General features: G+C 41.2%; 1 protein-coding gene across 1 annotated transcript in view; it reads right to left on the bottom strand.

Moving 5' to 3' along the window:
• Positions 1 to 7,592: 7,592 nt before the first annotated feature.
• znf385d (zinc finger protein 385D) overlaps positions 7,593 to 27,466 on the bottom strand; it is a 92,426-nt gene continuing 72,552 nt past the window's right edge. The window contains exons 5-8 of the mRNA XM_040030747.1: positions 21,726 to 22,073; positions 20,040 to 20,221; positions 16,756 to 16,857; positions 7,593 to 8,726 (exon numbers count right to left, since the gene is read on the bottom strand). Coding sequence (XP_039886681.1) covers positions 8,475 to 8,726; positions 16,756 to 16,857; positions 20,040 to 20,221; positions 21,726 to 22,073 — 884 coding nt within the window. The 3' untranslated portion in view covers positions 7,593 to 8,474. The remainder of the gene's footprint in view (positions 8,727 to 16,755; positions 16,858 to 20,039; positions 20,222 to 21,725; positions 22,074 to 27,466) is intronic.

Here is a 27,466-nt window from a genome sequence, read left to right as displayed (position 1 = left end):
CTCAAGAGCCATGACAACAGCCTTGCTGGAAAAGAATCCTTTTTATATTGTTGGATCATAATGAGCTGCGTGTTTTGCCTACAGCTTCATCAGGCCTGATGATAATGACATACAGGTTTTGCCCATTAAAAACTAATGAAACAAAGCAGATTTTTCTGTGCCAGTTCAGTTTTTCCAGGTTTTTAAGCTATAAATGTTCTAACCATTCTTGTTTCTGTTACCAGCACCTTATGGCTGTTAATTTCTGCATCACCAAAAAGTAAAAAGTATATTTACCTCAACTAAATACCAGTCATATTTTTAAAAACTATTATTACAGCTGAGGTGGTTCGGGCATCTGACAAGGATGCCTCCCGGGCGCCTCCTGGGGTTGGTGTTCCGGGCATGTCCCACCGGGAGGAGGCCCCGGGGCAGACCCAGGACACGCTGGAGAGATTATATCTCTCGGCTGGTCTGGGAACGCCTTGGTGTTCCCCCGGATAAGCTGGAGGAGGTGGCTGGGGAGAGGGAGGTCTGGGCTTCTCTGCTTAGGCTGCTGCCCCCGCGACCCGGCCCCGGATAAAGCGGATGAAGATGGATGGATGGATATTATTACAGTCAGATAATCAGAGCAAATTACCATTTTATTTCTCCCCAGTAGTGAACTGACACACAAAAATCAGCAGCAGCAGCTCAGAGGAATATAACAGTTTGTGTTTCTTTCTATTTGGTGACTTATTGCAGTGTTGCTTAAATTTAATCCCATTCACTTTGCTGTTTTTGTAGCATTTTTTTTTCTTGACATTTTTGTGTGTAGAAGAGATATAAGATGTCCTCATTGTTAATGCTCCAAACAAAGCTCAGACTGTGCAGCATGAGCCCTGAGGGGCAAGTTCACAGGCACGGTTTCCTTGTGTTAGCTGGCTTAATACAACCTAAAATCAGAAGTAATGGATATCATAGTTTGTGGTCGTTGCTAACCCAGGCTGTCTGTTCCAGGCTCTGTTTGCGGTCACACGTAGCGACGCACAGTGCACCCTGTGCTTCAGCTGAGAGGAACACGTCACACTATGAAAAATCCAAAACAATAATAACATGTCACAAATAAGGCAAGAAAGCAATATTTATTCATACTTCCCCCCTGAGTGCATGCTCAGTGCTGCTGTTCTAAAGCTGCCACATTAAAAGCTCTGAGACTTTAAACTTGATACATTTGAATATGTTACTCCAGAAGCTCATTTAAGTCTGGCATTGTCCCAAAGTGAAGAGCACCCAGAAAATAAAGTAAAATTAAAGTGAAATCAATTTTCTGCCCCCTGTTCTGTTTGCTCCAGTAAAAGCGTTGTATTGTTATCAGGATGAAGCATAGAAATCTAAACAATACATGCATTTTCTGCATAATTACTCAACACATGTGACTTCCTGCAGCAACCGTTTGTGCTGTTGTGCTGAAGTCACCAATCTGTGTGTAACATGGCAGACTGGTATCACCTGCAGTTGACTCCCATGTGTTTGCTGTGGGACATTGGCACTAATATGGCTGTGATTGGTTGGGTTGAATCAGAATCAGAAAGACTTTATTTATCCCAAAGGGGCAATTAATTGAAGGCATGTGCATTTAATTGTACTTATACTTTACTCTACTTATATTTCACACTTCAAACACTGCTGCTACATTTCCCTGTCTTTCTGCACAGGCCAGGGCCCATGCTGCCGCCTAAAGGTGGGATTGGCGGCCTACTCCGAATGGGGTCTGGGAAAACAACTGCTGTTCCCTGTTGCAGGTGTCAGCGTGTTAGAGAACATAGCTGACCTGTTGCATAGCTGATCCTTGCCTTGGACTGTGTTTTTTGTTCTTTTTAGAGGTGGGGACAGTGACGTGAACTGTTCTGCTTTCCAGTATCAAGGCAACTGTTTCCCCTTAAAGTCAGGTGTTCTCCTTAATGTTGGCCAGGACTAGAACCAGTGTGTTATCTGTGGGTCAGCTGGTTTTCTCATAAGTTAGTGCAGCTGCTAACAATCTATCCCACTCTATATAGGGGCCACTCTTAAAGCATATTAACAGGACGAGTATTAATGAAACGCTGGTGCTGATTTTAAACTCAAACAGCAGGTTAGGTGTTCAGCATGGGTTACACTGATGATTAGACTAGGTTAATAGAGAGACTTTGTGACATTCAAAACTGGCTTTAGGCTCAAAATACAAGTTGGGTCACCTGCCACTTTATTAGGTACATTTGTTCATCTGCTTATTTACTTAAATATCTGTTAATCTAGTAACGCAGTGCATGTAAACATGCAGGATGAAATTCAAACTGAGAAGCAGAATGGGGAAGAAAAGTGATTTAAGTGACTTAGAACATGGCATGACTGATGGTGCCAGATGGGCTGGTCTGAGCATTTCAGAAAGTGCTGAACTGCTGGGATTTTCCCACACAGCCATTACTGGGGTTTGCAGAGAAAGGTCCGAAATGGAGAAAATATCCAGTGAGCAGCAGTTCTCTGGGTAAAAATGCCTTATTGATGCCAGAGGTCAGAGGAGAATGGCCAGACTGTGTCGAGCTGATAGGAAGGCAATAGAAACTCAAGGAACCACTTTTTATAGTCAAGGTATGCAGAACAGCATCTCTGAATGCACAACACGGTGAATCTTGAGGCAGATGAGCTACAAAAGACCACACCAGGTGCTGCTCCTGTCAGCTAAGAACAGCAAACTGATGCTACAGTTCACACAGATTCATCAAAGTTGGACAATGTAAGACTTTGACCTTTTCCAGTGAAACATTCAGAGTTTGGACAAATACCATTAAAGTATGGACCTATCTTGGCACACTTTGGGCTCCTTATTTCTAGCTGAGCGTTGTTTAATGCCATGATGGCTTGGCGACCATGCAGATCCCTTTATGACCACAGTGCACCCATCTTCTGATGGTTGCTTTCAGCAGGATAATGCACCATGTCACAGAGCTCAGATCATCAAACGGGTTTCTTGAACATGGATTTAAATCTCTGAGGAATGTCTCCAGCACCTAGTTGCTGAAGAACACCATGAATAATTGAGGCAGTTCTGAAGGCATGTACCTAAGGTGTACCCAACAAAGTGGTTGCTGATCTTGTGGCTTCTGTTATTTTCAATAATTTGGTCTGTTTAAATTTGCCGACTATAAATTCAGTGCAAAAATAAATAAAACACGTCTCCTGCAATAGTTAGTGTAGAAAGGATCATTTGGGATACATTAAATTTAATGTTTGGTAAAAATGGAATTATTGGTAATGTATTGTTTTATTAAAGATAATATTTTATAGAAAGTTTAAAGGTAAGAAAACTGGAGAAACTGGTTGATTACTTATTCCTCATTTTCTTTTCTGACATTGAACAACAAATAAAAACAATCCAGTTGCTGGGTTCACTTCCTCAGCCTGATGAGAAATGAAAATAAATAGATGCCGAGAGCTTAGATAAAAACAAATACCGAGGATGTTGTTTTCCCATTTTCATGCTAATTATAGAGTGTGCAGTGAATTATTAAAAATTCACTTCATGTCACTGTTTGTTGCTCATTATTGAATTCATTGTCTTGAAACAAGCCTTAGATAAGGTTCACTTGGTTTCAATCTGGTCATCAGCTAGAGCAGATTTTCTCTTTTCTGAGTCGCACTCAGACCTAATCTACATTCCAGTGCTCGCTTGGTTGGACGTCCAGCTGTTCGCAGCATTTTCCCCGCTGACAGAGAAGGAGCCAGGCGCTGTTTTCTGCTGATAGCTCTCTTGAACAGCAGATAGAAAAGCTGAGCATCCCACTTACAGATGTTTGTGATCATCGCTCCAGTGAGATTAAATGGAAGCGAGACGGTGGCCAGAGATTCAACTCACAGAGCAGCGGCCTGGTCCTCAGGCGGCCTGCTGTATTGGTTTTGGAGGGCGAGCAGAGCTTTGGTGAAAAGAAGCTCCCTCGTCTGGGTAGAGAGCCAGTTTTCATGCGTCAGGGAGTTTGGGGCTAGATGTGCTACAAACGAGGGGTGAACGAATGAGCTTATGGGTCTATGGAAAAGTTCACACACTGAACAACTGACTTTAATACCTAGTGCAAGAGTTATGGTGTTGTTGTGAGTTGCAGTCTCTCCAAAATGTTAAAGCTCTCAGCCCTGCTTTGGCCAGTGATTTTGTTTCTTGGATGGAAGAAAGCCAGCGGGGCTTTGAGATGTCAGACCTCATTGGTGTATTTATGGTGTGTGTGCATGCATGCCACGCTGTCTGTGAATTCTGCACGCTCACTTGTTAATGTTTGTCTGCCACGTATATGAGTTTTTATTAAAGGATGCATTCGTTTTTATCACGCTGTAAAATGTATTTGTCATGTTTATTTTGACAGAACCGGATTAATGTTGGCAGAAAAATGTTAATGGCCAGTTACTGTGGCTTTTAAGAACGTCTTAGAGAATAAAGATGGAGAAGTCTTGTACAAACGGAGAGATTTAGCTCAGTAAGCCTCAGCATTGCACTGGCTGACATATTCCTTCATTACCATAAGCACGCACACTCGAGTTTATTTTGACTCATTCCCACATTTGCCGCCCTGCTGCCACTAATGGTTAGAGAGTACCAAATGTCTAATTATTCATGGCTGACAATAGTCCCTTAAGGTGTCTACACACAGTAAGACTTCAGAATTTTGTTTAGGTTACTGCGAGCTCTGTGTGGCATAGGTCTAATAAACTTGTACATGTAGGCTGTACAATGATCATTTCTACTGAATGCTAGACTACGATGACATCATACCAACATAGCTCCTGCTGCTACAACTCAACTTTTTTTTTTTTAAACATCCAGTCTGTTTGGTGTTGTTTTGGGCTGTTTGTTCTCAAGACCATTACAAATGACATGGGCTCTGGCAGGTGGAGGAACCATAAGATCCTGGTAGTGGTTCAGTTTTCAGTGAGGAAAAAAATGAGTCATCTCAAAACTACCAAACTTGTGAGCTCCAATTCACCCAGACTCTGAACAGGCTGTAGTCAGCTGACCTGTGCTGCTCCCATAGATTGGCTGCTGGCTCTGAGGTTTAGTTCTCTTTGTGGATTTAGCCAAATACATTTCACGATATATAAGCAGATGTTGCATGAGCTATCGTGGCTACTTTCCGATTGGCAAGTACTTCTTGTGAGCATCATCAGTTTAAATTCAAACTGACGTCTGCCGCCCTTGAACTAACCCGGTATGAGCGACACCAGGCTGTGATGGCTCAGACGGTCGAGCAGGTTGTGTGCTAATTGGACGGTTTGTGGTTTGATCCCTGAGTGTGATTTTTCACAGTGCATAGAACACATACATATGTGTCTGAACACGGCTTATTCTCACATAGCATGAAATTATTATCATTCAGTTTGCTGTGTATGTGTGAAATAACCAGATCATTTTAGCAAAACATATGCAGAGCTGTGCAATATATGCTTGGCGATACTTACTGAGAGAAAAGTTGCGTGTTAAATTACTTTGTGCTTTTGCTCCTGTGCCCTACCTAGATGCTGAAGTGAGCACAATTTTATTGACAACTGAATGGACACAGATCAGGCATGAGAGGAAAAAACCAGATGTGTGTATAGCTTGCAGGTGGGACCATGAGATGAATTTACTTTCTGAGCTCTATGAGATCACTTAGAAGGACGTGTGGGTAGAAGCACATACAAAAGGAACTCAGTTTATATCGTTATGTATTAAACTGCCTGATTTGACTTATTTGTTATTAATTCATTAATTACTCCCTTTAACTCCAGACAGTGATCATTTTTACCCTCATTCACAGTATGATCGCAGCCAACAGCATCACCAAGATCCTTGGGCACCTCTGGACTAACCAAGAAATTGCAAAGTGGATACTTTGCTTAACACGTCCTAAACTCACCAATGTTTCATTAGCATTTTATCTGGACTACAGTTTCAAAGTTTTAAAGTTTTCCATTTTAAATGACAAGAAATGACTCTGTGCCTGACTGGCTGGACTTTACATAACTACATTCAGCTAATTATCAAGATCATGAGCTTTGCTGTATTACTAGTCCAATTAATCATCTGTCAGTCACACCATAGCAGCCTGTTTGGGCAAATTTTTGCACTGAATTAATAAGTTTCATGTCACTTAAAAATAAATCAACTGTGCTCGCTAACCCTGGAAAAAAAGCAACATTATATTTCTGATATTTCAGCAGAATGCAAATGTGCCGGTAGCATATTTACCCTCAGGATTATAGATATGTGTCTGCAGTAACACACCCTATGATACAAATAAGATGAGCAAACATTCTTCAGAAACATATTTGTTTTTTGTGGGGATGGTGCTCTGTGATGAATTTCAATTCTATGTTTTCAGTTTGATTTTTGTATTCTGACTGTGTATGCATGTGCACTACTGTCGCTCTGTGTATCCAAACCTTGCAAAAACTAAACAATAATAGAGTGAATATCCTTCATTGCACCAGAGTATATACTGTATGTGGTGTTTGTTTTTTTAGGTACAGTGATTTGGGATTTCCATTTACTAAATTTTGCTGTCTCTAGATCGTGTGTTCTGAACTTGACTTTTGCTCAGAATAGATTAAAATAAAGCGTAGAATTAGTTTTAAAAAGCCACGTGAAGCTTAGCCCAAAATCCCAACAGATAGGTGATGACATTTATTTCCAACCCACATCAGCTCAAGGCTCAGGTAGAATATTTTTTGTTGGTAAATTTAATTCAAAGCATACTATTTAAGCCGTTTTACCCGGCCTACAGTTGCTGCGGCATCTGAAAGTCACTTTGCAATCCTGCTCATCTTCTTCATGATGTGTTTGGATCTTCTATGCTCTCCAAGCCTCGCACTTTTTTCACATAGAATTCCACTGCAGCCAGACTGCTTGACACCATTTATCTCGCAAGCATCAGTCAGCTGCAAGATGGAACCAACTTAGCAACGCTGTTGAGTTTGACAACATGAAATAGTTGCATTTCCTACTTTGTTCCTTGAAAACTGCTCGCTGTTTTTCAGGTTTCTCCAACACCATCATAAATAACCTCTTTATGTCCCTGTAAATTTTAATATGTGCACTATACGGCAGTGGCTGTTCTGCCAGAGCCAGAATTACATTTTCCCCATTTTGTCACCTTGAAGTTTAGCATGATCTCCAACTCGAATATCCAATATTCTTGATCTTCAACGTGGGTGGGCGTGTTCTCGACACAGCAAGTCTCTTTCAGGACCACGCCCGCTGGCTCTAGCACCACCCATCTCACCCGCCTGCTTTTTATTAAAAATGAATTAAATGCTCGTGACACTTTCCATGTGAGAATCCCATTATGCTCGTATGCGTGTGGAAGGCCTGGAAGGTCTCAGAACAGAGCCATAGCAGCACATATAAATTATTGCACATGGAAATAATCTTCTTTTCACTTTAGTGGTGTTCTGTAGAAATGTTTGAAAACTGGATGAATATTATTGAAATTACACAGCTGTACACTGGTTGATCAAATATTGTTAAGAATTATTCAGAACTTGCTGATGTAACTCAATGTTGTAAGCTCATATGAATACTATGACTGTAACTGTGATTTTATCCAATGAATTGGTCATGGCCACCAGCATTAACAAATTAGGGCTCTTTTATTTTAAACTGTTCACCTTTTACACATTGACAGTTAACACAGACAAGCCTTTGTGGTCCCTCTGGCCCGAGACATGGTCAGTGACAACGTGTGCTGGATATCGACTGGGATGGCTTATGGTGGATGGAAAGCTTTCTCTCTCTCTCACTCTCTCACTCTCACACACACACACACACACACACACACACACACACACACACACACACACACACACACACACACACACACACTTATGCAAGAACGGATACAAAAAACACACAGTACAACATATACTAACCATCTAACATAGTCTAACCATCTAATGTAGACATCAACGGAGGAGGGGCTTAAAGTGCATACAGGAACAGAGGAGGGCTTTGCTCACTCCTACAATTTGTAACAACCTTTTAAATTATGAGTGACAGTAATCCTCCACCAAAGCAGTGATCTAAGTGCCACGCTGCATCTTTACAGAAAGCATATCCCCACCATATTTTAGCTCAAACAGCGCCTCGCTTCATGAAATAATGACACTGCATAGTTCACGGGGTTAGTCTTATATATTATTGCGGTACAATGTAGGTTCAAGTCCGGGGTCTAGGCATGAGCCATGGGCAGCAGGATGGCACAGAAAGCATGTAAAGTCCAGTGAGATTAGAGAAATAAATCCAGCATGAGAAAGCACCCGATGCTCTGAATGGAGGTTAATCCACATGAGGAGAGGTGAGAAACAGTACAGGTCCGATAATGACACGATGATGTTCAGTATTCTGGATGCATAGAAGGAGTACGTTTGCCGAAAGCACTCCTGGTCTGGTCTGGGTGACCCGTATGGTCAGTTCCTTGAGCAGAGGCAGAGTAGCTCCAGCTGGGTCGAACGGGTCAATAAGGGGCAAATAGGACTTGTGGATGGGAGGTCCTGACAGGCCCGGGGGCTGGGCGGAGCAGTGCAGCAGGCAGGGTTTGTGTCTGAAAGAGCGCAGGGGTCGGGGTGTGATTAGTGGCGCTGTTCGTGCGGTGCGTGAAAGAGTTGCCGATGGCTGCGGCAGCTGCTGCCACTGCCGCCAGGTGAGCAGGTATGATCTGTGTGGTCAGAGGGTGACACTGGCGCTCCTTCCCCAAAATCAATTTTATCTGGTGGAGACAGGGGAAAAAACAGTTAATACAGCCTTATATGTGCACAGGATAGAGAGAGCAAGGGAACGGTACAATCAAGACATCTCTGCAAAGCTGTCACACAAAGTAAACGTATACTCTAAACCAGGCAGGATACAATTCCTAGTATGTTACGTTTTCACATCGATACAAGAATGCAATATTCTTTCATTTTAAAAAAACAAGATGGCTTTTGGTTATTGAATGTGATCTAAAGTTAGAGCAAATAGGTGTCCAGGACAGGAGCATAAATCTAAATTAAACTGCTAAAATCAAGACAAGTTTTGCTGTTTGTAAATTAGACAAACTACCAATCCTGCTCTGTCTGCTTGGACCCACATTTTACAACGTTCAAACATTTTATTCAACTGCTGGATAATTAAAACAGGTCCTGCATACCACATCAGAAACTCTTTGTATTTGCTCACTGAACATATTAAATTTACTTTTTCCTGCTTAAGTTTCTGTTTTTGTTTACAGGTTGGTTGTGAGACCAGAGGCCTTTATTATGAAACAGGATTTTATCTTCTCCAGGTAACTTCAGGGTTAACGTGGGATTTCCTGTAATAGAAGGGGGTTCCAGCCCCAAGTTACATTCCAGATTAGTGATCAATAGATATGAAATCATGACCTATTGACTAATCAGTTCTCCAGAAAATAGCATCAATTCTCAGATCTCTGCATGGATAGTGGACGTTTTTTTTCCCAGATGAAAAAAAGTAAAAATTTATTCCTTGATATTTTTTCCTCTGTTGGCTGGAAACTATTTTTTGTTGGATAAGCATGAACATGATCCTAAAGCCGGACATCTATTTGCACCTCCTGAATTTGCACATTGACTAAAGTCTAATTATATAATGAAATATTCAATATTAATTCATCAGATTCTCCCAAAGTTTAATGATAGAGTTGTGATATTAATAACTTCCACATTCTGCATTTATGCTGGATTTCTTTTGTGGCTTAGAATGGGGTAAACGTTATTAAGCTAATAGAGCTCCTCCAGTATCACTGACCAAACTGTTTAAAGGTCTCACACATTCATACAGCAACAGGCTAAATAAACTAAATGTGCAGTGCTTTTCCTCTCACACGCTCACACCGCTGTTCTCTCTACAGCCGCTGTGCTACTTTCAGTCTGTATCCTGTGTTTAAGCTCTTTATATTTTTCTAATATTCCAGTTTTATCTTCCTTTGTAAAATCCGCTGCTCTGCTGCCAGGAGGCAGAGCTGAAGTAGCTGGAGTTGAAGATGCTAAGATTCTAGTTTGAACGACAAGGAGAGACAGGATTTTCAGAAATGAGAGTATCAGGAGGGGCAGCTCAGGTCGAGCGGTTTGGATTTAAAGTTAGAGAGGCAAAGCTGAGATGGTCTGAGCAGATACTGAGCAGGGAGAGCAAGTATGTTGGGCAAAGGACATTAATTATGGAGCAAGGAAGGGTCATGGAGCTACAGCGATGGAGAACAAGCAGAGGGGCAGGCAACAAAAAGAGTGGGTGAGACGGAGGCAGATGATGTGCTGTGGTGTCTGCAACATACTCAAACTCTAAACTGGGATAAACTTAACTGTAGTAAATAAAACGCATATATGCAGAAAACTGACAGCATTGCTAAGGCTGTGAGATGAGGCAAGAGACTTCAATGGGGCATCAAACAGGTGTCAGAAATCAGCTGCTAATTGAAACAGTTTTGGCATTTGCCACAGCTGAGATGAGAGTGTGTCCAATATTGTTGAGCCGTGTTATCATCAACTCAACCTATTCAGCTTACTAACCAGTTCTGCAGACCTAATAATGAGAATAATTCAGTGGCAGCGTTTCGTATAATCGAGATTATGTCCAAAAATGAGATAACTGCTTTAATAATATACTCTCACAGTTTTAACAGAAGGAAAATGACTAAAAAAATGGAATTAAAGACAATATAAAACTCATGATGTGACAGGGACACAAACAGTGTCTGACCTCCAAGAAAAGCCTAAAAAAAGGGTTTAAAGGTCACCAAAGTTATCTGGCTTAATCTTCTGTATCAGTATTCTCATGGCACCAGTATGGCAGCACTTGTCATGGATTATCAATCACTGATTCAGGCACCGAAGCCCTGTGGGATGCATTCTTTACTCTGTGCTCATCAGAGAAGCTCCTCTCCGTTAACTCAGTCAATGATGGGTTTCAGAAAAAGTCATTTCCCCCACACTGGTAACCCCCATGCTTCGTCTCAGCAAACAGTGGGTGTGATGAATGCGCTTTTCTGGTGCCTCTTTTGTAAGATGAAAAGTTCGGCTGTCCTTTATCTTCCCCACTTTGATTCCATAGGGCTCATTATTGCATGCTGCTAATCATGTGTCATATGACACTCAAAAATCCTTTAGCAGTTGTCTCAACTCGCTGGGAGTGCGAGAGAGATCGAGTTTTCTACAAAATGCCAGAAAGTTAAACAATGACCTCAAGAAAGTATTTGAAAGTTTTCTTTTCAGTGCATTTCTCTTACTCTGCGGTTTGTCAGCTTGCCTGACTCTAATATGAACTGCTGTGATGCTGAAGACCACAGTCTGGGGCACTCCAAATAAGTTAAAACTGACATTTACAATCAAGTCTAAACAGCGTTCAACGCGAGCCTGCCTTCCACCTCCAGCACGCTGGCTCAGAAAAGCCTTCAGCCGTGCCATTTTTGTCAATAAAATATCAAGTTTTCAAATTAAATGGCATCGCACACTGTCACAGGTTTTTAATAAAAGCTGGATAAGGGGTGATCCTGTTATGAGAGCTGACATTTTACTGAAACAGGAACCGTCGAGTGGACTGAGCGTGCTTAATCAAAAACACTTTAGTAGAGATGCGCAGGATTTTGTGCTGACAAACAAAGAAATTCTGAGTGTTGGTTTGTTTTCTGTTCTTTCCCACAAAAACAAAGTACGACAACAAGAAGCTGCAGCACCTGGAAGAGGTTAGAAAAGGAGAGAAAGACAAAGGATCTACAAAGTGCTGCTCGTGGGTTGATGAGTCGGTCTTCCAGGAGCCCATTAGCTGGGAGTCACTTTGCCTGTTGTGTTGATACCGATGGCCTTTCTAACAAAGCAGGATCAACATACCCCGAGGGGTTAGTTGGAGATTAATGGGGTAGTAAGGTGTGCTGAGCCTAAAGCCAGAGATTTCACGATAACAGCTTTATTTATTTGCCTGGCTAGGTCGCCATGGTGACCTATGTTAAGCATGTGACATGGTCAAGAGCGGGTTCTGCTCATAGTTTTGTGCGATATGTTTCTTTTTTTATTTTACAGGGAGCTTGATGGGCTGCCGTTAGTAACACTGCTAAATAAAGCCATGCAGTAAAATCTGAGCAGCACAAACTGTCTGGAATTTGCATGCATTCGGTTGGTGATGCAGAAAATTCCCAATCTGCTGCCACGTCTGTTCTATGCTGCTGAAGTCGCAGCCACCAGAGCACAGATTAGAAAAATCAATTAGTCTATTATTTGTTGCAGAGAACATTCAGTCAATAACATTTATTTCACTTTAATCTTGTGAAAAACTAGATGAAGTGTTTTGACACCTTTGTCATTGGGCTAAAGGAGGGCGTCAGACCTGAACGCACTGTGTAGCTTTCACACCTTTAATATGCAGCTATCATGTATCAGAAATAAACAGCAGCACTGACAGTGGCAAAATCCATATATTAACTTGTGAATTCACAGGATTAACCATTTTCTGCCAGCACGACTCGATTGACACACTATATACACATCTATATACACATCTATATACATATATACATCTAGCCCGAATAAAAAATAGAGCAATTTTTTGATTGATGTTTTGTTTCCTTTACAATATTATACTTTAAAGTATAATATTGTAAAGGAAACAAAACATTAATCAAAAAATTGTTGAAAAACAAATTACAACATTGTATAAAAATTACAATCATCAACTCAAATACTTGGTTCTAATTGAACAGAAATTTCTATGAACTTGTAAGAACTGTGTAGGACATGAATCAGTCTGTGTCAGATCCTGAATTTGAAATTTCCACTGAAGTCACGGGTAAGAGACAAGTGGAACCAAGATCGAGGCCATTTGCTTTTTGACGTTTGCAAAGACTGCTAAATTTTGCCAGTGGTAGTTCACTCTTTGCAACATAGTATGCTGTTCTAAACAGATTTTTCAGGTTTATTTTTAGTATGTTATTTGCAATTGGTGTTTGTTCTGGGAAAGATATTGCAGACTGAGCAATAATGCATTTCTTGCATTTCTCATGGGTTCTAATGGGGGCCTTTCTTAAAATGACTGGTCCCAGTAACAAAGGCGCTTGTGGACTCAGAAATCGAGAGAAAACCAACAACACACCCGGCAGAACATTATGTTATTTACACGGGTGCACATAAGTGGTCCGCATGTGCGCATTCGCTGTCAAAATAAAAGACGCGCACCAGATAAGAAGTTGCAACGCGCGTTTGCGTCCATATAAAAAGCACTGTTTTTGTCCGCTAGAGTGGGATTTTCACGGCACATTCCGCACCACATCTCTGTGCGTTCATCATTTGTTTGAAGCCAGCTCACCTCCTGCAACCACTTTTCCGAGAATACGCGCTTCTTTTGTGGTTCGGACTCCTTCTGACATTTCTTTGGAGGTGGAGGAACATCACAGTAATTGCTTAAAGGAGCTTCTTCAACATCTTTAAGAGTTCTAAACAAATGTCTGTCTTCCTCCTGAAAATCTTATCTACGCAAACACCCGTTGCAACTTCTTATCTTGTGCGCGTTTTTTATTTTGACAGCGAATGCGCACCTGCGGACCACTTATGTGCAGCCCCGGTTATATAGCTCGTCATATTGCAGCCACAGAAATTCTTTTGTCCATGAAACCATAAAGCTGCACTTTCTTTTTGCCTTATAGTCTGATTTGTCATAACTTCTCCGTTTTGTGGTAAGCTTTTCTTTGGCTGTCACTTCTTCACCCTGACCTGTCTTATTTGGCTCAGCAGAACTGAAATGCTTTTACACGCTCACTCACATAAGCTCAGCGATTCTCTGCGCGATCAACCTCTCACATGTTTAAGCTTGCTGCGGGAGATTTCACTTGTCATGTTTGCATAGTAAGCTAACGATTGATAAGACGATGTCAGAGGAATTGGTGCGCAAATTATCATCACTCACCAATCAGTGCTGTCGCTCTCTATACACAGTTCCGCGATTGCAAAGTGAAAGCAAAAAACCAAGCGCGAATTCAAACGCGATTTCAATATGTCACATATTGACAGTGGCTCATCGATGCCAATGACATAATTACCCAGCTACATTTCCGAAAGAATGCAAAAGCATTGACATATATTTTTCCTTCCTACAATAGCCCGACGGGCAGGGCAGAGATAGATTTTGGTAGCCCGACTGGAAAAATCGCTAGCTCCAGGACGTCGGGCTAGCGATTTTGCGAGCCCTGTCTCTGATTGAGGAATCACTCATCTTTGGAAAAGAGAGTTTATTACAGAGAAATGTCTCTTTCCAAAATAAAAGCAATACTATAGGCTTCTTCTGGGCTATATTCTCAGCAGCATATTATAGCGGGTCAGGGCTGTTCGGTTCTGTTTGTACAGTTATGTTTTGTTTATGTTGCCATAGTGACAGGTGACACTCTCTCGCTGCGACGGTGTGTCCTTCCGGGGTCAGAGGGTGCCCTGTGTGTTGTTGTTGTTGCTGTGCGGTTGCTGCGCTGAGCAGTTAGCTAGCGGCAGTGTTCTTCTGCAGATGTCAATAAATGGCTGTGCTCCCTGGCTAGCTCACGGGAAGCAAGACCAAACGACACCTCCGTCTCCTCCTTGTCTGAGCTCGCCACAATATTAAACATATCAGGTCCCCATAAGGAGAATCATGTGCTAACGGCTGTCTAAATGACTCGGGTAAAGTTTGTAGCATGCGTGTTTGTTGTTTTTGTCTGCTTCCACTTGTCTTTGCACTAGGATGATGTCGGTGTAAATGTGCAGTCATATTTGTTGTGTTCCCACTAGTGCTGTCAGCGTAAATCTCGTTGAAATGATGTTAACGCCACAACACGGCAATCTCCTTTAACGAGCTACCCTGATAGCCCCGTGCCTGGGGCTGGACGGCCAACACGTTAACGAGCTAACTGCGCTAACACACTAGTTCCCACCCATGTAATTGAGCATTGCGTGGCACATCCAACATACTGTTTTACTTTAGTCCATGACTCGCTTACCTTCAGAGTCATACGTCACATGAAAACCAAAATAATTCCAAACGCCAGATCTGAATGAGGGTGGGGGAGGTTCAATTTGCCATGTTGCAAGGAGAGCTTAACTTCTGTCTCGCTGGCTTGCCCTGCGCTCTTCCTTCTGACGATGCTGTCTGTGTTGAGCGCTCAGTGGATCTGCGCTCGACAGTGCAGCCTAGGCGGAGTAGTCGAACGCAGATTCACTGAGCGCAGGGCAAGCTAGCGAGACAGAAGTTAAGTTAATGCTCAATTACATGTGTGGGAACTAGTGTGTTAGCGCAGTTAGCTTGTTAAGGTGTTGGCCGTCCAGCCCCACGCACAGGGGGTTAACGGAGATTTGCCGTGTTGTGGCGTTGACGTCATTTCAACGAGATTAACGCTGACAGCACTAGTGGGAACACAATGAATATGACTGCACATTTACCCCAACATCATCCTAGTGCAAAGACAAGTGGAAGCAGACAAAAACAACAAGCACACATGCTACAAACTTTACCCGAGTCATTTAGACAGCCGTTAGCACATGATTCTCCTTATGGGGACCTGATATGTTTAATATGCTGCTGAGAATATAGCCCAGAAGAAGCGTATAGTATAGCTTTTATTTTGGAAAGAGCCATTTCTCTGTAATAAACTCTCTTTTCCAAAGATGAGTGATTCCTCGATCAGATAGATTTATTTTTTTTATTACTTTGTTGTTTCAGCAACATTAAATTTAAAAACTGTACTTTTGAGTTAAAATATATATTTATAATAATATATTTAGAATAAATGACAAATTAAAAAGGCATGAACATTTTTTTTGTATCGAAAAAATATCGAACCGTGACACCAAAGTATCGAACCGAACCGTGAATTTTGTGTATCGTTGCACCCCTAATATATATATTTAAAGATCTGCATCACTTGTTCCTCTATGTCCAAAGCAAGCAACACTTCAGTCCATTTTTACAGAGACTGAAATGACACGACAAGCACAACTTTTTTAAGGTGGATTAACAAAGCAAGCTGATAACCGCTGTTGTGGCAACCACAATCTCAAACTGGGTTGTTAACACAAAGCTCGGTTGGTCAGGGTCACATGTATCGGTCTATAAGCTGAGCTTTGATTGCTGCAACCTGCCATTGTTACGCTTGGTAGTAATGTGCCATGTAAACACCTAAATCGATACAAAAAAAAAATGAATGGCACACAGATATTCCATAAAACACATGTAATACATAATAGTCTGTTAACGTCAAGGCAGAAACATTCAGTTTCTACAGCTCGACCTGCGTCTGCTTGTAGAAGACTTCCTTTATTTGTATTCCAGTAATTTCAGGTACAGTAAGTGTTATTCACCATTTATCAGCTGTAACTCTTATCAGTCAGTAACACCACCACAGAGTAGCATTACGAGACAAACATGTAAAGCATGTTAGATCAGTTAGTTGCAGTTACTTCTTTTCTGCTCTGACTATTAACCAGAATCAGTTTATACCGAGATTTGTTTGAGTAAAAATGATAAAAGTTCCTCTAACCTGGAGCACAAATGGAGGAAAACTGATATGTTATCACATGATTAGTGTTTTACTGTGAATATAAATTAGAAATTCCCACAAAGAAAAGAAAGGTGTATGCTGTAAGTTATATTTCCTAAAATTAGGATCGGCCCAGAAAATTGAAATTGGTGTATCTCTGCTAAAAAACCCAGGGCTAAATCTGGCTAAATCCTGCTTTGTAACGCAGCAGTCTGGACCCGTGTTGCTGATAAGATAACCGAGGTGTGCAGTGACTCACCGGCTGCTTGGTCTGGCCTTTCTGTGGTTTGCTGTAGGGGCTATATTTCGGTTTGGCTGGTTTACCTGCTGCTCGGTCTTTATGACGCCGGCTGCTGATGTGCTGGAAATGAGAGACAGATTCAAAACGAGTCACACTTTAATGCTGTCCTTTTACTGCGGTTATTCCAATATTAAAATGACTATTAAGTCATTTGTTTTTCTGACTTAATCATTAAACCACCTCCAACACACAGAGCAGGGAGTCCTCTTCATGCTCTACTGAAAAATATCCACATTCAGTTTCATAACAATCTGTCTGAGACAGCCTCTTACCCTAAAACTGCAGTACTGCAGCAATAAAATGTGCAAATGTGGTAAAGTGTTTTGAATGTGTGCACCAATCTGTTAATGTGAACACGGTTTGTACTTGTACAGAAACAGTCAAATGAAAATAGATTGGGAGGCATCACTCGGGGAACAGAAAAGGAGGTACAAATAACCAAAAACATACCTCTTGACTCATGGCAAAAGATCTTACAGCTTTATGGTTTTCACACCTGTGGTGAAAATGTCTGCACTTCTATCGCTGCAAGTTACACTGCAGAGCTTTTTACTAAATGCCACAGTATATCCCATTGTTAAATACAATTCATTTTGAAACCCTTGGAGCATCGGGCCAGATCTGAATAAACCAATAAAACAGAAGACAGAGAATTACAGTCTGACCTAAAAGCCAGCAAATTCAGAGTGGGTACATGCTGACAACAAAAGGAAAATTTCTGGCTGTGTCTAAATTTCACAAGTCCTTGCAGTGGGCTTAACAATCATACTTTTCTTCTGCTTTCAGCTCTAACTAAAATGTTTCATGCTGGATTCTTTTCACAGAGAATTGCTGCTGTTCAGAAGTACTCAGCAAAAGTCCTCGCATGAAAAATTCATACAAATCCCGTCTGTCTTCAGGGAGAGAACTCGAGGTTAGCTCAGACTAAACAGAGTGGTCTTCAGCTACTGTAGAAGACGTTCCCCACATGACAGAATGATCAGCACTACAAGAAAAGAAGATTTGCACAGCATCCCGCAGGAGCTATAAAGATACACACGAAGCTATTTCAGTCACAGTTGCATCTTTGTCACCTCTTATCGTACCTCACTTAATCTAAAATTAAAACAGGCAACTCCTTGACCGCACACTTTAACCAGCTTTTTTTTTAAAAAAAATTTAAGGATTTCTGCATTCATAAAGACCTCAGACAGATATCCAACAGGAATAAAGGTAAAACTCATTACTAGTTGCTCTTAAAATCCAGTCTGACTCGTACATGACCTTATATAAAGTTCGTTTTCAAAGAGGAACAAAATACCATTTTTCAGATTCAGACATTCAAACATCACAGAATAATAATAAAATAATCCTCAACTGAAAGAAACATCCATAAGCGGCAGGTTCATATCTCGAGACGAGGATGAATTTGCTCTCCCAGCAGCTGCAGGTAAATGCAAGTTTTATAGTAATATGTTTAAAATAATAATGTAGTGTACTGTGCTTTCCTGCCTTCATCTGCAGTCTCAGATGGCACTGAAAAACAGACACTCACACCTGCGGCCAAGTTAAAGATCACCAATTAACCAAACAAGGATTTGTTATTTAATATATTCAGGTTTAAGATTGGTAGATGACAGGACTGCATTTCACACCAAGACACCCTGAAACAGCCAAGCACATTCTGCTTGTTGAACCAACGCTGCCTGCGTTGGTTGGGGTATGTTTGTCACATGGAGGATAAGAAGCTAGCTGTGGACAGCTAGCTCAGAGCACCATAAAAAGTCAGTCATCCCACGCTATGTTTTAAGGAGAAGGACAAAGGAAAAGCTCTTCCGCTGCCTGGTGATCTTTGGAGAGGTCAGGTCACTGCAGAGAGGACGCGCCCTGTGGCAACCACCGAAACCAGGACCTCCCAATTGATTTGCACCAACTGTAACACAGACTTCATGCGTCAGCCTGCAGTGCAGTAGCAGATGGTGTCAAGGCCCAACAACCATCTCGGTTTCTTAAGACTGAGATGCCAATGGTAATTATTTTGTAGTCGCAGTTTTCCCAGAGTTTCTCCCTCTCATACTGTGTTTATGAGATGTGTTTGTACTGTGTTTGTTTCCCGTCCTCGTATATCTTTGTTTAGAGTTGGTATTCGTGTCTCCTTTGGTTGGTTCCTGTTTTCCTTCATGTCCTGTGTCACTTTTGCTTCCTTTCTGTCTTCCACTGATTCCCTGACTGTTTTATCCTGTTGTTAATTGTGATCACCTGTTTTCCTCTCCCTCCTGTTTCTCATAAGTAATCAGTCTGCTGTGTACTGTATGTAAAGCCTTGTTTCCTTTTGTCCTTGTCGAGCTGTCTGCGAATGCTTCTCCATGCTACCTTGCTTACTATTTATAATCTGAGTTCTTGTGTTTATCTTCCAGGATTTTCTGCTCTTGTGTTGTGTCTTTGACCTTTTTTCAGCTGAAAGTAGTTTGGTTTTTGTTTGTGTTATCTGCATTCTGTGTTTCAGAGCTTCAACAGTCCATACGACACTGTAGGCACAAGGAGAAAATGGAAGCTACGCACAACAAACTGATGAGGAGAGTCAAACCACTGACACTAACCACAATACCACTGTGGTACCCTTAGTGAAAGGCAGTCATAGAAAAATTGCACTTACAAGTTCTAATGTTTGTGTCAGTTTTCCAGTCTAGCCATCCTCCTTTCCCCTAAACTGTGAAATGACTCATTTGGATACACATTTATTCAATCAAACATATTGTTTTTACTTTAACTTATTATATATCCTCCCCCAGTCTGATCTAATAAAGTCACAATGGCATTAAAGAAAGTGGTAAACCTCCAAACAGACCTTTTTTTTTAATAATAGCAATGAAAATATGAAGCTAAGTTTCATTTAGCTATTATATGCCATGCACTGGGTTTTATTTCCATTTCCAAATGCAGGGAATGTGTTTGACAGATATGGAAATAAAATCAATCCTTTCACAAATTAGAATATTTCGAGACTGCTCCCTCAAAAGCCAAATGATTCACTGAATAATAAAAAAAAGACGTTGATGACTTTTAATTTTCTTTGATATTTATAATGCACGATGAACATGATGAGTAAAATGCCATATTATTACAAAAATTTTGATTTTATGTCAGTCTAATCCGTATCCGGCTTTGCTTGTTTAATAAGATCTTGTGATCAATTTTACACAGAAATCCATTTTCCAGTTTACTACTGAGCGAGTGTCTCGGGCTCCGTTTATATCTCTCACCTGTTTTAGCTGAGTCTCTGAGTTGACGTGCACGTCACATGTCTCACAGTAAAACGTTTTGTTCTGCAGGCCTGTGGATGATTTGGAGGATGTAGCCAGTTTGCTTTTGACTCCTGCTCGAGGAAAAGACTTGATGGAACCCACGCCGCTCCTGGCCTCGAGCATCGTCTTGTGCTTCGTACCTGCAGGTTCAAACAGGAAGCAGTTTGGTCAGTACATGAATCTGACTCAACAGAGGCCACCTGAGGAAAAGGGGTCAACTTTTATATTATCCTTATGTCACAGATCAAAGTAAGTGAACAGTCCTATTAAACTCACTGAAAGTTGACCTTTTGACCAAATACTCCTCAGGGCTAGAGAGTAAGGGCCCGGTTGTACGTCACTCCCTGGAACGATACCTCCCCGAGCACTTAGCTACAAGGGCCAAGACTGGTTCACTGGTTCAACCAAAAACTCTTCTGAACTTGTTCAGTTTCACTCAAACAGAAGCTCAAGTCACCGACACAGATGTCACTAATATGGGGCACTTATGCAGTAAATTAGCATGTTAAGCTGTTCATTATTCAGCAGGAAATCACTACATTTCAAATTGAAATGATTTTTGGGCAAACTTCTGGCAAACGATGCAACCGCTATTTGAAAGCCATTCGTTTAATCCAGATATATTTAGGTCCAGCTCTTGTAGCTCCGTGGTGTAATCCAGCAGGTTGAAGAGCTAAAAGAAGGAGATCCAAGTTTATGCATAACTGTCACTGTTAATTGAACTCAAGCACTGAACCCAAAGACGGACTTTTCCTTAATCAAAAGCAAACGGAATATTTTAGCTTTTACAACTGCTTAAAAATACTGTTGACAACAATGGGCTGCAAAGCTGGTCGAATGTTTATGAGATGACCAAATACTCTGTAATGAAGAAGCTTGATTTGTGGGAATTCGTGTAGAGCTTTGTGGTCACTTGTGAAATCCAGCTGCCCGATGAGTATTTCAGTAAGTGTTCGGTGTTTTTCATGGTGGAGAAACTGTTTAGAAATCTTTATTTGACTGTTTTATGTTGTTGAAACTTTAATGAAAAAGTCAATGTTTAAAACAAAGATATCGCAGGCAGAAGCAGAGGAACAACCTCAGACTGAAAGCAAAGATGACTCTGTGTACTGTCATTTCCCTGTGTTGTGTCTGTGTTGTGTTTGTGTGTGAATGCAGTATGAGAAATTAGTTTGAAACAATGACTGCTTTGTTTTCAAAAGCAAGGATGTCTCACAATACCTGATTAAAGTTTGATAAAAGGTTCCTATGGAAACTACCGAAGGATAATTGAAGAATTGTGTTTTTTCAAGCCCCGGAATGATTGCTGAAGACAGCGGAGATAACTCTACAATAACGACAAACAAACGCTTGAACACTGAAGGAACCCAGCAGATAACAACCTTCCCCACAAAAAGCACTGACTCACTGAAAAAATTATTTCAACACAGATGCTGTCATGGAAATTTCACAACATGGAATGAAACAATCATGCAGAGTCCGTGTTCACTGAGAAAAACACAACCAGCAGGTAAACACCTCATTCGTACAGCAGAGCCAACCTTACTTTTGTTGTTTTGTTTCAAGTTTGGGGGAAAAAAAAAAAGGTCTGTCATCCACTCAAACTCTCCACGTTTGTGGCAAATCTTGGCACACGTCTCTCACCGCTATTGTGAGCCTCCAGCTGTGACGCGGAGTTGACTGCCACTTTGCAGAGGGAGCAGTAGAGAAGACGGCGAGCTTTCTCCTCCTCCGTTTCTGCGTCTGTCTCCGCTTCGGGTTCGGCATCGGGCTCCGGGAGGTCGGGTTCTGACGGGGAATCTAGCTTCGAGTGCCCCTCGTCTCCCCCAGCAGCTGAGGTAGTCTCTGGGGCTGCGGCCGCCGTGCTGCTCGGCACTGTCAGCGAGGCCACAGGTGCTGGCGACGGCGTGGTAGGGGTCGCCAAGGATGCCAGGGGTTGTGCTGTTCTGAGCACGGGGGAAAGCGCCAGGGGCGCTGTTCCAGGGAGGCCATCTGTAGGGAGAAATAAATCACACAAAGAAATGTCTGTGGTTTGAATCATATTGCTCCATCCATCATTCACGGACAGAAATGTTTTATTCATGTGGTGTTCACCCAACAGGTGGCTTAATGTGTTTTTATTGAGACTTCACAGGATCATTTCTATATTTATTTGTTTGCTTTATTAAAGAACATAACATGAAATATTGATCTAAAGTAAAAGAGGTACTGCTGTACACTGCTATGCAGCCCATGCCTGCAGTGCTGCCCTACTTTTTTTGCCTCTGTCTCTCGCTCTTCTCCTTTTCTATGTTCATGAGCTTTGTTTCTTTTCTCTATCCTCTTGCGTGCCGTGTCCAGCCAGAAATCAGTCTCAGTGTGCCATCCTTAAGGATAACACCCTTTGCACAATATACACAAACTAGGGATACATTGTTAGAGTATCTCCTAACTCCTAACAATATTTCATAACTCATTAAACTGGAACTAGTTCAGCACTAGTATTGACTGATACTTGAAGGCAAGACATCTGTATCATATTGCAAATGGAAAAAGCTGCATCTAAAAACCACGGTGAGAGGGGGACTCTGCAGATATGTATTCATGAGCTGTTTCAGGTATTTAAGATGATCAGCTGTGTAATCAAACAGTCTGCCCTTCACTGTTTGTGTGTCTAGGCCATATGTGTGTTTTATAAATTAAGAACATGAATTTATCACAGCTCAATCTTCTTGTCACAATTAGCCACGCTGTGGATTTCATTCATGGCAGGCCTAATTATATTCAGACATGAACAGTGCTACTCGCAGTGGTAGATGGTGTAGATGAGCCGCACGTCATATTTAATAGATTCACCTGAATCACTTTAAAATGATGTCTCTGAAGCTAAGCACAATTCGTTTTGTTAAACGTGTTAAAGCTCGACTCCTCTCTCCTTGCATCTCTTCCACTACTGAGTCTTTGATGAGAAGGACTAACACACATGGAGATGAGGTGAGGAAAGGAATCAAGGATGCACAATCTGAGAAGGTAGGCTAGTGTTTGTGTGCAGCCCTGGGTGTGGCTTTCTCCCACCGGCACCAGGACTGCCGCACATGGCTTCAATCAAGTACTCATCAAGCTGCAGTGTTTATATTCCTTTCACTCACTTCCTGCCAAACTGTTTGCATCACCGGTGTGGTAGCAACTCCTGGCCCTTTTATAAAGATTTTCTTAGTTGTAACTTGGCTCCGTCCTTCTTCACAGCTCACTGCCCGCTCCAGTCTCACACCAAAACAACACCGTTCATGTGCCCGTCCACTCTCCACCAGTTACTCCAGCTTCTTCCCCCTACTTGCTCCTGCTTTGCCAGCTCAAGACTCCAACATGGTCTGTTTTTGGGGCATGCCAGCTTTTAGTTCTAAAACCTCAAAGTATATTCAATTCATGAAAGCCGAGATTTGGAAATGATGGCTTATGATGGCTGGATTCAGATCAAGTTATTTTTTTCTATTAATTATATAAACAAAGCTGAACGGTACAAACTATATACAAGCGGATGCTTGAAAAACAAACATCCAAAAGCTTTTCCATCCAGACATGTTCGTTGTTTGGGAGCAGACAGACGTCATTTTGCAAAATCAGCACATACGGAGCGGTTGAGAAGCTACAAAACACAACATGTTTTGTTGCTAAAACTTGGAGAAACAAACTGCACCGAAAGCAACAGCCTTAAACATATACTGCAGATAAACGTGGCAACATGACTTTGGCAACATAAACCCTGCTCGGTTTCGAGACATCTGTCATGAAACAGAATGGAAATGTGCACTTCCAAATACTTGTTGATGCAAAAAGTTGATGCATGTGCATCACCATCCAGTAACACACAGAACGCAAGTGCAAGAGTTTCAAATGGCAGCCATCAGACTTGCTCTTGTCACTTGTTCTAGTGTTTCTCTCAGAAAAACACCATCACACTCACTGGAGACTCTGACATGATAACACAAATAGTGCCCTGAAGGATAAAACAAAAAGAGATTTTAACTGATGAATGAAAGTGACAAGATGTGAACTTCATAGCTGAGGGAATGTGTAACAGTTTACAAGGGGTGTCAACCTCAGTTTCACTAAAGGCCACAGTGGGAAATAAAAATCACATGAAGGCACAGACATTTGTTGACTTGCTTTAACTTTATCGAAAGAGTAAACGCAACTGAAGTCCTAAAGTTGTTTAGCCATTATATCATTCAGTCAAGCAAAATAATGATAATGCGTTCTCATTACAATTATACAAGTTGGCTACCATACAGCCAACTCACAACACACCAGCCTGGATATTACTCCTGGGTCATTTATTAAACCAAATGCATCCATCCATCCAGGTGTAAAGCAAACCAGAGAATCTTTTCATTTTGTTCTTGCATGTGTGTCTGAAAGTTTTACACAGTTTGTTTCACAGGCCTGAACATGACAACTCTGTGTGGTACATTTCATTTAAAAAAAAAAAAAAGACCTTTGATTACATAGATTATATGTACCATGCAGCCTTCTGCCACTAAAATAGACTGCTCATAAAATTTTAACTGCCTTTTTGCTCCATCGCTTTATCTGAGCTGAATCTCATATTGTGCTGTAGTCAGTTTTTTCAAAACCTCGAACATCAATATGATGGCTCAGATTGTGTTCCTGCAAAACAGAGATGTGTCATAGAAAATACATCACTCTTTCAGGACTGAATATTGTTTCTCAATCGAAGCTTATTTCCAACACTAAACATTTGTTCTTGTTTCTCTCTTTTCTTTTTTTTGGTCAAAATGTGGGATTATTGCAAATTTTATTTATTTTTTTGTGGATTTTGTGTTACTTTCTTAGCATTTGGAGTGAGAAACTTTCAGACCAACCCTAACACTATTTTGAGGTAATAACCCAAATTTTTGGACAAGCGTCTAGGAACCTCTTGAAATCACCTTTCCCTTTTTGTGGTAGATATTGCTGATGTCTACAACAACAGACTGCATATAAAAGATGGATTTGGCAACCATGCTGTCGCACACTGTTTTGCTCTGTTACATTTTTGAAACTTTGAGCTGATGTTTTTTTTGCTATTGCTATCTTAGCTTGTTAAAACAAGGCATCAGGAGTACGGAACAGGATCCGACTGAGGAGAGGTGCTGCTTTGCTAATCAGAAGATTTGCCTGTCGATGAGCAACGTCATTATCATGTTTACATGATGAAGAATCAACGAGAACAAAAGACGATCAAGTGTTTACTGAGGTTACAGATCAAAGGAGCCGTAGACTTCTTTATGATCATTCTTTTTGCAAACACAGTAGTTATCCACTGCTGCCAAATGATTTCACTCTTTACATGTGGAACTGATATCCATTTTTCATATACAGGGTGTGCTTACAATTAGGGGGACCAAAACATAAAGTGATATACAGACTAGATTAAAAATTTTCAAAGGAGTGAATTGAGCTCTGAAGGACTAAGTTTGATGTCTCTGATTTACACAGTCAGCTCTTCTGGTTGTTTTTAGCTTAGTCTCTGTAAAGACGGACCCAACACACTGTTACGATTATGGGTTTTTAATAGCACTTTCACAGGTTGAGCCTCTCTGTTCGCAGCTTGTCTCAGCACACACATCTCCTGCTCCAGTCTCCAGCTTCACTATAAGGAAAGAGACATCTCATTAACCAGATCGTCACCACCTGTGGCCTCATCTGCCTTCCCGGCACCGCCCGCTTAAGGTCTCTGTACCACCCCTCCCCTGCAGCTGAGCCAGGGACCACACCTCCACCACAGTCTCTAAGCTCAGTAACCAGGAATATAAATTTTATTGCTATATATTAGTACAGCCCAACACTGTAAATATACCACATTCTTCTGAACATGGAAAAACTTAAGTATAAAATGAAGACTAAAGCAAAAGAAAGTATTAAAGTTTAAAATAAAATGTTTACTTCATCGGCACAAAAACTGATTCAAGCCGTACAATCAGACTCAAAAGAACACACATGACTTTCTAGACCAAAGGCAAGAAGATCTGATTTCTATCTAAGGTGTTAAAATTGCTCCAAGATGAGTTGTTCAGGCGATTACTGATTACATGCCAGATCAGGCACATAAATACGAAACAAACTATGCAAGCAGTCGCACCTCTAATCTGCTATTTGTATGAGAGATCACATTAACGTGTACAAAGAGGCTGCTGAAAGACATCTCTGATATTTTTAGGAACAAACACAGCAGCAGATCAATATATTTGACTCCTAAAACAACACCACGTGTCACAGTATGGAATACAGAAGACTGCTGCCACATCTGCGAAAATGAAATTTTGCCTCGGCGGCTCCGTCTGATCGATGCCAATGCCTCACAGTTCCCCGCACTCCAGTGTCACAAAATGAAGATCAGCCAGCCAGGAGAGCAAATCAATAGTGAATTATGTCATGCTATTTTTGTGGGCCATTATATATGGTTCTTATTTATCCCAGTGGAGATGTCGCCAGTTGGCGCCACAAAACCCTCCGAACGTACATCGTGACTGAGATCGCTTAAGCCAAAGGTTACAAAATATATCAGAGTTGAAAGCAGCAGACCTCCAGCAACAGAGCTTTATATGCTTTACATCTAAAATGATTGCATCAGGTGAATACTGCGTATAATTAGTGAGTGCTGAATGGTTTCTAACTGTAAATTTTAGACATTACACTGTCCATTAAAGTATTGATTGGAAACCGCACTAATTTTCCTGGCATTGACTGTATTCATGCAGCATGTCTGTCTTCTCTGAACCACCAACAAAAACACAGACCACTCCATGAATCTACTTCTCCACAGCCACAAGGAATGTCTATTTTTAAAATTGTGATTTTTTTTTTTTTTTAAATAAATGCTTCATCCAACCACTTTTCTCCACATTTTCACAGTTGTCCAAAGTGGCAGCCAGCAAAGCAAAGTGGCCAATATTTCCTTCCCCTGAGCCACATCTCTCAGCTCTTGCTGGGATGTGTAGTCCTTGGGGTGTTTGCTGCCTGAAGGCTTTTCTTCTTCTCCTTGAACATGCCTGGAACACTTTTGCAGGAAAGCATCTGAGAATCCGCTCAATCCTGAAGCACCTGACCTCATTACCTTACTAACAGGGTTTTTGCACACCAACTGAACACTGTGCAGAGAAAAGCCTCTAATTTTACAATGCTGTGTTGCATTTCCTCCTAATTTTACAGAAAAATGAACAAAATGAGGGGATTTAGAGCAAAATAGGGGATTTTAGAATTTATAAGATTGTTGTTGATCTTGCTGAAGGAAGGAAAAAAAAAAAGTAGGAAAGTTAATTTTATGTTTCTGGATTCAGAGCTTTAGAAATCATCTTTCCTATTTTACAAGGAAAAATGCTTAGTGTAGCATCCCAGTCAGCCAT

This window comes from Simochromis diagramma, unplaced genomic scaffold (genome assembly GCF_900408965.1).
Source record: "Simochromis diagramma unplaced genomic scaffold, fSimDia1.1 OVJJ01000361.1, whole genome shotgun sequence".
Taxonomy (NCBI): Eukaryota; Metazoa; Chordata; class Actinopteri; order Cichliformes; family Cichlidae; genus Simochromis; species Simochromis diagramma.
The sequence above is the reverse complement of the archived record's forward strand: the minus strand, read 5'-3'. Positions and strand labels throughout refer to the sequence as shown.